The sequence below is a fragment of the Euleptes europaea genome, chromosome 6 (genome assembly GCF_029931775.1).
Source record: "Euleptes europaea isolate rEulEur1 chromosome 6, rEulEur1.hap1, whole genome shotgun sequence".
NCBI lineage: Eukaryota > Metazoa > Chordata > Lepidosauria > Squamata > Sphaerodactylidae > Euleptes > Euleptes europaea.
Genome location: NC_079317.1, coordinates 52,920,590 through 52,932,677, shown reverse-complemented (window position 1 = coordinate 52,932,677; position 12,088 = coordinate 52,920,590). Strand labels below are relative to the sequence as shown.

Here is a 12,088-nt window from a genome sequence, read left to right as displayed (position 1 = left end):
GACAGACTAACACGGCGACCCACTGTGGATTCCCCTGCCCAGTAAGGGTAGCACCGACGTCAACGAGTTTTACTTCTTAGTAAAGACGGATCGGCTGCTCGAGTCGCCGCCACTCAAGCAATGGGCTTCTTTCGCCACCTGCCCCACACGCAGCTTTCTGTCCTTTTAAGAAAAGCGAGGCGGCGCTGTGGTTGGGTTCCTTCCGCCCCTTTCTGAGCCGCGTGTTGTCGGGAGCTGCTCTGCGGGGCGTGATTAGCGCAGGCCTCACCGCCCCCAACTGCAGCCTTTCGTCTCGCCCTCTTCAGGTCGCGCTTCCTTCTTTCCGTCTCCCTTCCTAAACTCCCCTCCGGGGAAGGAGGAGACCGCTTGGAGTAGGAGCTGAGAGCAGTTGGAAGATGGCAAATCACGGTAAGTTCAGTGGGTTGAGAAGGGCGAAACTCTGTGTAGGACTGCGCTGCAAAGGCTGCTCTCCTGGGCCCAAAGGAGTTGGGCTGTATCTGTGACCGTGGTAGAGGGAGAGAAACAGGATTCTGAAACCAGGTATGATCTGAGCCTTAAGAGCTGCCGAGGCTGAATGAATATGAAGAAGGAAAACCCCAAAATTGTTAACAATGAGTGCTATATTGTCGAAGGCTTTCACGGTCAGAGTTCATTGGTTCTTGTAGGTTATCCGGGCTGTGTAACCGTGGTCTTGGAATTTTCTTTCCTGACGTTTCGCCAGCAACTGTGGCAGGCATCTTCAGAGTAGTAACACTGAGAGACACTGTCCTTCAGTGTTACTACTCTGAAGATGCCTGCCACAGTTGCTGGCGAAACGTCAGGAAAGAAAATTCCAAGACCACGGTTACACAGCCCGGATAACCTACAAGAACCAATGAGTGCTATGTTGCAAGAGTGCAATCACAAAAATCAAAACGGACAGACAGAAATATATACGCTATACCTACATGTTAGAACAACAAGGCTGAATGAATGGCATGGCCTTGCAGTTGCCAATATTTATTTTGTGTTGCAGGTAAGGTGAAGGAATGGGGAGGGGGTTATATTTTCAGACTTGGCATCCTTTCCTGCTCTTGGGGCAGTGGGTGTGTTCATTTTCCATCCATTCCTCAACTCACTTTTATAAACTGGGCCGTCTTAAGCATGAAGATCAGAGCCACATCAATGAAAAAACATCTGCTTGTAGCCACGCTTCTAGTGAAGTTGGTGTGGATTATTGCAGGACATTAGCGGGATTCTCTTGTGACCTGCGTTGCATTATGTCTTATGCATAACCGGGAATCAGTGGTGGAATAAGATACATGTTTGCATTATTAGTTTTTTTTCTGCCTGTAAAATTGTATAGGTTTGCCTCTTAAATATTCCCAAATATTCTAAGAAGTTACCCAGATTAACATGAGTGTGCTTGTGATGCTTATGTACAACTGTTTTGGCAAATAGTTTTATTTCATGCAATCTGATTTTGGTGAAATGTGTAAATACAGTATTTGAAACCTATGAACTGAGTAAGTAATTTGTGCATGTATGGTTCTCATTGCCAAATTGTGGCTCAAAAGCAAAACTGTTGACACAACTTTGGTAAAAGCTATGGAAAGTGATCTCATGCAGGTTTATTTGACAATAAGCCTCACTGTATTCAGTGGGGCCTTTTCTGTAATTTGCAATATGCTGAACTCCTGGCATAGGATGACATATAATTAAATGGAAGCCAAAGCTTTAAACAGCATAAAACATTTTTAATGGGCTGAGTTGCTGGGCTGCTTGTATTTATGTAACCTTCCTACCAGATCTTTTTGTGCCAGACTGACTAAAGTAATCTTCTTAGGCTGAGAGCCTAAGAGCACTTGGAAACAAATTAGTTTTAGACGAGCTGTGTGCCTAACACTTTACCTTTGCTGTTGCATATTTCCATAGGGTTTTTTTCACTAGCGGAAATGCATTTTTAATGCATCCTTAATATGATAAAAACTCATAAATAATTTATGTTCATTCATGGACACTATGCTAAGATGATCAGTGCATAAAGCACTTACCTAGGTGGGTATATTGGCAGGAAATTCCATTAGAGAATTCTTTGTTTATTACATTTTTATCTCGCCCTTCCTCTGAGATGCTCATGGTGGAAGTGCTTTATTCTGCCTTGTCTTTTATCCTCAGAACAACTGCTGTGAGGTAGGTTAGCCTGTGTGTGAGACGGATGGGTTGTCTGTAAGAGAATGGGATTTGAACTCTGGTGTCCCATATCAAAGTCTGACCATTATACCCCATTGCAAATATTTATTTAAATATCTTCTTAACTTTTACCAGAAAATAAACTCGTGTGACCAAATGCAGAGTGAATGAAAGTTACCTAGCTGTAGTAGTTCCACAACGACCATTTTGTCAATTTCTGAATCAAGAACCAGGAGGATGGGAAACAGTGCCTTAAAAGCTCATTTGGAGACTGCCCAGAAAACAGGGGTGTTCCAATTAACTGGAAAAGGCCTTTCAGAGGTAAGTATGTATGTACTGAAAGTAATTATTTATTTTGTAGCATATTATGCCTCATGCAACTGCTTTGTAAGAAAGCAGGTCTGAGGATTTGATCCAACAAAGTGCCAGCAGAAAGAGTTGCTGAGGCAGATATTTGTCACCACTCCCTTCCACCATCAGCCCCCATTAGAACTATGAAAAGGTGATAGTGGAATTCCTGAAACTCATGTACAAATATCATGAGTGGCGTGGGGCTGGCAGTGAGAAGGGAGAGCTGAGTGAAATTTTCTGACTTTGCTCTTGCACCAGCAGAGCCTCTTACACCACTGGAAGCAGGGTGGTCTCAGGGTTGTTGGAAAGTTAGAGCAGGAACGATCCGTGAAATGCACTTAATTGGATCCAGCCCTGAGGGGTTACAGGGACAGAATCTTTATTAACATGTTTGAACTTATTAAACTTTAACGTATTTGGAATGTCCATGGAATATCTTAATTGCTTTTTCAGTTTCCTGAAGATCTGCAGAAGTTGGCAAGCAATCTCAGAACAATAGATTTGTCGAACAATAAGATTGAGACTCTGCCTCCATTCGTGGGAAGATTTTCCGTGCTGAAAAGCCTTGCTCTCAACCACAACAAACTGAGTATGACTTCTGCAGAGAATATCATCAGATATAAAATATAAACGAATTACAAAAAGTGTGATTTCATCATTTTCTTAAGTATAAAGTAAGATAAGTGAATGTGTTGATATAAAAGCCCGTGATGTTTCACAACTGTATAGAGAAGAGGCTGCTTCAGAGCTGCAATAGCGTTTTACTGGAGTAATAGAATGGGATGAGTTCATCTAAGAATGACTGATTATATGAGGGAGGGGCTGTGGCTCAGTGGTAGAGCATCTGCTTGGCATGCAGAAGGTCCCAGGTTCAATTCCTGGCATCTCCAGTTAAAGGAACCTGGCAAGTAGGTGATGTGAAAGACCTCTACCTGAGATCCTGGAGAGCCGCTGCAAAGTCAATACTGACTTTGATGGACCAAGGGTCTGATTCAGTATAAGGCAGATTCATGTGTTCATGTGAAATATGCATTTTCTTAATTTGAATAAGTGTAAATTGATCAACAGGTGCTTAGCCAGAATTTCAAGGGGAAGGTATTGCCTGCTCACTAATTCAAGCTGTAGTATTTTCTCCCGTTAAACATTTATTGTATTGTAAACAACCCCCAAAAAGTTACGTGTAGCCCAAGCAAAATGGGTTTTTGTATTATTACAGGAAGTCTTCATTGCCCCTTCCTCTGAGAACTTGAGTTATTTCTGTTTGTAACTTATTTCTAGCTGCCCTGCCTGAAGAGCTGTGCAAGCTGAAAAAACTTGAGGCTTTGCATCTGAATAGCAACCACCTGACACAGCTGCCTGCTGCCTTTGGACAGCTTTCAGCACTGAAGACTCTGAGCCTTTCGGGAAACAAGCTCCGAACTGTACCTCCCCAGCTCTGTAGCCTTCGTCATTTAGATGTGGTGGATCTCTCCCGAAATCAGATCCAGAGTGTACCAGACACAGTGGGAGAACTGCAGACCATTGAACTGAACTTAAATCAGAATCAGGTTTGAGAACTGGCTTAATAGATGCACACGAGAAAGATGGAATAGTCTCCCCAAACGTAGTTATATTTTAGATGCTACAGTAATGGGTATTATACTTACAGAAGCAGTCCTAAGCAGGTCTATTCAATGGAGATTACTCTCAAGGAAGTGTTGTTAGGATTGCACTATTAGTACCACATACAAACTTCAATATGCGCCTATCGCTTTGTTTGCTTCAGTGGATAATTCGTGCAAAATTATTCTGCTTTGTAACACAAGTTCGTTGAGGAGAACATTAGGTGAGGTTTGCGCTTCCAGCATTATACTCTTCCAGTCGGTCTTTTATTACCATTATAATGTATTATATTCTTAATTTATGGATATGTTTTGTAGAAGAAGATTCCAGAGGCAGTTCTCTGGGGAAAGTTCATAATCGCTTGCAATTAGTCTAATTTAGAGAGATTGTTGCTTAGCATTACAAGGTGGCTATGAAGTTGTATTTTGCATGGGCTGAAATGACAGCTGCAGTACCAGAATTTTACATAGAGATACTTTAATCTTACATGGAAGGTATGATACTTCTATAACCACATCAGGAATCCACACCAACGCTTATGCAGAGATCAGTATATTTCCAGTCAAATCTGTATCCAGTCAGATCAGTATATATCCAGTCAAATCCTTTCTTTATCAGCATTGGTAATATAGCAAAATCTTGAGACATTTGGCACTTACTATGATGTGTCGTAAGCAGAAGTTGATATACTTCAGCCGATTTATTAGACATCATGGATTACTTTGTTGCAGTACTGGAGTGCCAGCGTGGTGTGGTTAAGAGCGGCGGAGGCTAATCTGGTGAACCAGGTTGGTTTTCCCCACTCCTGCACATGAAGCCAGCTGGGTGACCTTGGGCTAGTCACAGCTCTATTAGAGCTCTCTCAGCCTCACCTACCTCACAGTGTATCTGTGGTGGGGAGGGGAAGGGAAGGTGATTGTAAGCCAGTTTGATTTTCCCCTAAATGGTAGAGAAAGTCAGCATACAAAAACCAAATCTTTTTCTATTGTCTTTAAAGTATGTGGGAGTGGGAGGAAGAGCCATGACATGAATACGGTGTTAAAAAATTAATCTTATTTTTTTCTTGTTCCTTTTAAAATCACAATAGATTTCACAGATCTCAGCACAGATCTCTCATTGTCCTCGCCTCAAAGTCCTACGTCTGGAAGAGAACTGTTTAGAACTAAGCATGCTTCCTCAGAGTATTCTCAGTGATTCGCAGATCTCTCTGCTTGCAGCAGAGGGCAATCTCTTTGAGATCAAGAAACTCAGAGAGTTAGATGGGTATGATAAGGTTTGTAGAAATTTTTTTCCTGTTATACCTTAAATATCTCTCTAGAAGAATAGTATTCAGAAATATATTTGAAACAGATTAGACTGCTAATGGTTTTGTGCACTTTGTTCTAGAAGAGCCTTCGGGATATCTTTCCAGCTTGTGAACTTATGTATATCATAGACAACTGTTTTAGGACTTTTCTTAGCTGTTTGCCTCAATTAGAAATTTCAGGCTAAAGGTACCTTGTTTCAAATACAAAGCAAGCTACATAACTAGCACATTGTACTTTTCTGTTGAACTGAAGAGGCGCTAAGGAAGCACAGCTTCCTTTTTCTAGCTATGAATTGATAGGTAATTCATAACAAGAAAAAGGAAGCTGTGCTTCCGTAGCGCCTCTTCATTTCAACAGAAAAGTACAATGTGCCAGTTCTGTAGCTTGCTTTGCATTTGAAACAAGGTACCTTTAGCTTGAGGGTCTTAATAACAAATTCAGTGCACAGTTCAATTGCATGACTAGCCACTGGAGGAAAATGGGAAGTGAATTCTTAACCTTTTAAATCATATTTTGGTTAAATGACAAACTCATTTCTAGCATTTATTATTGAAGTGGTTTAAAACAAACTAGACATTTTCTTGCCAATATTTAGTCTTCAATGGTCATGAATTCCTCTAGCATAAGAAATTGCACTGGATAATAAACCTGTTCTGCATTTAAAAGATTACAAGTTACTGATGTAGGATTCCAGAACTTTATTTATGGTGTATCTTATTCACTAAAACAACTAATTTTGTATCCGATTTTTCTTAGTATATGGAGAGATTCACAGCCACAAAGAAAAAGTTTGCCTGATGGACAGTCTCATCTTGTGAAGGAAAAGTTCATGAAATGTGGATCATACGTGCTGCTAGCCTATTTGGGGAAGGAAAAAGCAAGGTTTTGACTAATGCCAAGGAAACACCGGCCATGTTGACTTTGCAGCGGTCTGGTACATAGACCTTTAATGCTGCAAAGTGAAGCTAAGATGCAGTCAAACGTTTACCTTATGAGCAGACAGACAATGTCTGCCTTACGTAATTCTCCATCTTCAGGGATCTTTGGATTGGGAGAAAAATCTTGTATATTACTTGAGCTGCACCAGTTTGTTACAGCTGTCAGCAAGCTTGTCTTTTAAGGGAGTTATAATTATATGGAGGATGAATTTAATACATTGAGAACACTTGCCAAGGAGCACACTGAGGCTATGTAACTGCTTAACATGCAGTCATCTCTTTGCTGTAAATGTTGTATAATGTAGAAGAGACTGGCTCTGCTTTTTTAAAACTATGTATTTTATGAAGCACAAAGTTAATTTTAGTGTAATGTGTTGCGATAAAAAAAATTGTTTTTGCTTCACTTTACAAGGGAAGCCTAGGATTGGCTTGTCTTCCACTTGATGGTGAAATGCACTACAATTCGCCTCCAAGCATGCTGATGGTGGTATATGTGACTGGATCTAGATGTCCACACTAGGGAGAGAAGAGAAGATGGCATCCTTGTACTGACTGTTTTCTGGCGGTAGAGCAGACTCAACTGCTTAGTCTGGTTGATCACCTTTGTTATTGCTGCCTTATGCAAAGCACGCAGGAGGACCGAAAATATGCAACTACCCTGAATAACTTGTATATTTTTACGTTAAACAATTTACATCCACAAATGTCTTAAGCTTTTTGGCACCTTTAACATTAAAGCTATGTTATAAACTATTCCGTTAAACTACAAATAATAAAATAGGCATATGCATAACTGTGTTCTGTGAAAATAACATTGCTCTGCTATGGAAGAATACATAGCATATTCCATTGCGCTGGAAAGAAAGTTACCATATTTACCTGAATGTTTGCACTGCTACCTTTTTTTGGGGGGGGGTCATCTGGCAAGGTTTTTATTACATAGTAATAAATAAACATTTACACTAGAGAAGAAAATGGCTTTCACTTAATGCACCTGTTATTGGGTTAGGCTATTTCAAATTTGGAAAACGAACTGGCTTTTAAAGCCCCCCACCATGCAAATGCTCAGATGGCTTCACATACGTCAGTGCCATCAAGCTGCAACTCACTTGGGGCAACCCCAGCAAAGGGCTTTCAAGGCAAGTGAGAAGCAGAGGTGGTTTGCCATTGCCTTCCTCGGTGGTCTCCCATCCAAGTACTGATCCAATTTAGCTTCTGAGCTTCAGGAGAGTGGACTAAACCATGCCACCTTCCTTCTCTCAGAAGTCTTTTCAAAAACCTCAAAACGTGTTTTTTTTTAAACCCAAGCTCACCTGAAGCACAGGGGAAGAAGCAAAAGCTGGTGTGGAATACAATTCTGAGCCAGAAATATGGGTCAATAGAGCTCCTTTAGTAGTAGGAGCCGGTGTAGTAGTTAAGAGCAGTGGCCTCTGATCTGGAGAACCGGGTTTGATCCCCCACTCATCCCCATGAGTGGCTGAGGCTAATCTGGTGAACTGGATTTGTTTCCCTACTCCTACACATGAAGCCAGCTGGATGACCTTGGGCTAGTCACACTCTCTCAGCCCCACCTACCTCACAGGGGGTCTGTTGTGGGGAGGGGAAAGTGATTGTAAGCCAGTTTGTCTCCCTTAAGTGGTACAGAAAGTTGGCATATAAAAAACCAACTCTTCTCACACTCACACTATGAAGCAAGACCCTGCAGAGATAGCCATGTCCATTTGCACTCTTCCTACTGTTGGTCAGGCAAGGAACTGAAGTCCCAAAGCCAGCTGGCAAAGGAGGCCACAATACTCATCCTCTCTTCCTCCTCAATTCCAATGCATTTGGCTGTCTTATTTTCAATCCCTTTCCTACTAATCCCTAGCACAGTTTGACATTTTCACTGATCTATCTACAACCCCAAGGTCTCTTTTCCGTCAATCTCACCAAAGTTGCTTAACACTGAGATTTTTTGTTCCAATGTGCATCACCTTACACTTAGCCACACTGGACATCATTTTCCATATTGTTGCCTACTCACCCAATTTGTGAAGATCTTCTTGGAGCCCTTATTTAAGACATTTAGTAGCTGCCTTTCTTCCCTATGGAGCTCAGAGCTCAAGGCAGCTTACAATATAAATAGAATATGTAAAATAGAGAACATAAAAACACATAAAACCAAAACTTAAAATAATAGTTTAAGATTGCTTTAACCAAATGCTGTTGCTTCACCTTGCTGCAAGTCAAAAGGTGAGCTTTGCATTCTTGCCAGCATTCCCTTTTGTGGGATCTGAATCTACTGTCCCCTATTACAGTTGACAAGTTGGACAAGTGTGCACATGAAGATCATAGTATTATTCAACATTACACTATAAACTAAAAGTATAAAGCCCTATGCTACAGTTTCATACTAAAATACCTGAACTATGCATGTTAAATTATGGATTAAATCCAGGCCTGCCATATGAAACAAAGCAAAAGCTTGGATATGGGTCGGGGAGTGTACACAATTCCTGCAGTCCCTCACACTCCCGCTGAACCTTCTTTGCCTGCAGGAAGTTTTGCAAGGGACTGATGTGGAAAGACAGTGATACTGCCTTCTGGTTATATTTGCTTCGTAAAACATGATACATACTATCCCTCCTTTGGCTCAGTATTAAGGGCCAAGAACCAAGTAATGCCTTTGCTCATCAGCACAGAGACCAGCTGGACTTCACCTATTAATGGGGGGAGGAGTTGAAGACCTTTTATATCTTATATATAGTTAGAAGCTGTATCCAAGACTGTTCTTAGAAGTCTCACTGGGTAGCTTTAAAGAACCTGATAGTTGATATCACAATCTGATATTCTACCAGAGGCATAAAAGTTAAGTCTTTACATCTTTACTCACACAAAACACCCTTGGGAGATTTTAGAAATAAGACACCCAATAAGCCGAAACATATTTATAACTTGGTGTCACTTCATCTATAGTTCAGCTCCAAAAGGGGCTGAGACCAAGGTGGAAATGCAAGTTAATAATATATTGGAAGATGTTTGCTGTGTCCTGAACTTCAACAACACTGCCATGCTGAAGCCATGATTTCTCCCTACCATTCACTTTTCCATACTAGAACTCATTGCAATGACTTGCATTCTGTGATCCACCGTGAGTCTGTGAAAAAGGTAGGTGATAAAAAAATAAACATCACTATTTGAGTCAAAAAGCTGGCACACGCAACACAAATCAGTCTAGCTTGTCTCATTGTAGAACAACAAATCGAATACGAGTTAAGAAACCACTAGGAATAGTAGTTCTAGTTGTTTATAATTGCAATGAAACATGAAATGATCTGCATTATATGCTTTTGCAAAAGAAAAATAAGACATTCATAAATTATGTTTATTCATTCTAACTAGTTTAAGAAAACAGGCATTTTTATTGCATCACAGCTCAGCCAGGTGACACAGGAAATCCAAGTTTTGTAATACAGCTTGCTCATTTGCATTCTTCATGAATCCAGAATTTTTTATCAATTACATACAAAAGCAATTATACTATCTGTACTGAAGTGTTTTGTCATACTGACACGCAAACTGTACATGGCTTCCAAAGAAATCACAATGAGGGAATGTGCGCAACACAGCAACATTTTACTCAGAGTAAACATTTTACTCAGGCTGTAGCTCAAGTCTCACATTAAGTACTAAGTCAACAGCAATGGATATGATTTAGCTTTAGAGGTGAGCTCTCTTCTAGTTTCTAGAACAGACTGGTAAGATTTGTTTTATTTTCCATTCCCAGCAGAATTATCTTTAAAACATTTCCAATTTGAGGAAAATTAGAGATAATGAAACTCAATATGGTAAACACTAAAATTAAATGTAAGAGTGAGGTATAAAGCTGCTACCTACACAGATAATCAGACTTTCTTTCCTTTGACAATTTACACCCAAGACTGAGTTGTTTTGCAGGAAGGCAAACAAATAGGATAGTCTTTTGTCAACTAAAGAAAAATGAGAATGAAGCACGGCAAATTGAAAAAAATCCTCCAGGGAGGTGTTTAAAACATCGGTAGAATGTAACTTGTCCCCTCACTGTATGTAGCCTCATGCCCCCTGAAATGCTACCTCTGGGGGATAGGGGACCCCCAGGAACAGCATGAGGGGAGCTGGAAGTCTACTAGAGGAGGGAGGAACTGGCGACCCAGTGGTGTGGAAATTCTCCAGTGGATTCAAATCAGTATGATCAGTTCACAGTTTTCTTGCACAATAGTTTGTTCAATGCAGAGAGAAAATACAAAGCCCATTTCTTCCTGTCAAGGGGGTATGTTTGCTGAATTCTTAATTACAAGAGTGAACTAAAACTTTATTAGACACGCCTGAGAATTTAAGACTTTTAAAAAATTAAATAAATCCTTCCACCAGATCATCACTCTCATGAGTAACTAGAACACCAGATCAGGCATCTTAATCCTGAAATGGTGCATGTGCCCAGCATTCACTACAGCAGACCTATGCAACCTGTAACCGAAACTCAGCCTACCATGAGCCATGGATGGCTATCTTCCAGGGTTCCAGGTGTTGCTACCTGCCTGAGACTGCAAAAACAGGTAATTGAGTGCCAAGCAAGCAACACAGCTGATTGACTACGTTAAAGCTTGGTGGGTAACAGCTAGCAGAGGCCTGAGTGACAGTAAGCCAGTATGTATGATATACATGAACAGATTTAGTATCATGAAAAACAGCACCAGCTACAAAGCTACATTTCAGCACTGACTTTAAGACTCAAACAAAAGGTTCTAGCTAGAAGGTATGAGGAAGCTATAGTCTACAGTATGCCAGTTTCCTAAAGAAAACCTTACTCATACACAGACCCATCACTGGGTGAGTACCCAGAATAATGTACAACTCAGACCCTCCCCAAGCAGCAGCAGAGGCTAACTCACTAATGAGCAGTTCTAACCTGCGTTAGAACATGGGCTGTGATCAACATCTGATGCATTCCTAGAAACTACACAAATGATTTTTAATCTGGTACCAAGACAGTGTTCTCAAGAAGTAGGCTTTACACACTCAACTAGATATAGAAGGTGTAAACAGAAGGGAAGGGGTCTTTTCTTTAGTAAACAGTAATTACAAAACAGCTTTAATTCAGCTTTAAGCTTCGAAAAGTTTGACTAAACTTGATTTTTGATAAAGATCCCAAAAAATGCTTATATAGAGATCAATTCTCCAGAAGATTTGATTGAAAGGAAAATACAAAATTTTAAATATGAAAGGAAGTTTAGGGTGTTTAAAAGGAGTCACACATTGTATCAGGGCCTTTCCTTTGAAGTGCTCTGCTTGTGATCTCCCGAAAGTTCTGACTGATGTGCTCAGAGGGATATAAGCTCAAGTGCTGTATGTCCACCCAATTCCTCAGGCAACTGTAAAGCCTCTCTGGAAGAGGTGAAAGAGATTTAGATTGGTGCATAGTACCAAACACCATCACCCAGTGTGGAAATTGGGAATAAACCCTAATGATCTGAGTATGTCTTATTTACAAATTATACATTGACCAAAAATGTAGCATAATTTGATCATTTATATCCTCAGCATCCAAGGGAGACTCACTATGGCTTAGAAATTCACTGGTGGCACTGCACTCCATTTTACATCTTTTAAATCAGCAATTTTGTCTTTCAAAACCCCATTCGCCAAAGTAACAGCTGACAAACATGTTCCAACCAGTACAAATTTCCTCAATCCATCCCT

General features: G+C 40.6%; 1 protein-coding gene across 1 annotated transcript; it reads left to right on the top strand.

Moving 5' to 3' along the window:
* The first annotated feature begins 2,307 nt into the window (after positions 1-2,307).
* LRRC57 (leucine rich repeat containing 57) lies at positions 2,308-6,327 on the top strand. The gene is made up of 5 exons (XM_056851496.1): positions 2,308-2,493; positions 2,977-3,112; positions 3,802-4,070; positions 5,213-5,398; positions 6,189-6,327. The coding sequence occupies exons 1-5, from the start codon at positions 2,410-2,412 to the stop codon at positions 6,228-6,230; spliced, it is 717 nt and encodes a 238-aa protein (XP_056707474.1). The 5' UTR covers positions 2,308-2,409; the 3' UTR covers positions 6,231-6,327.
* The last annotated feature ends 5,761 nt before the right edge of the window (positions 6,328-12,088 follow it).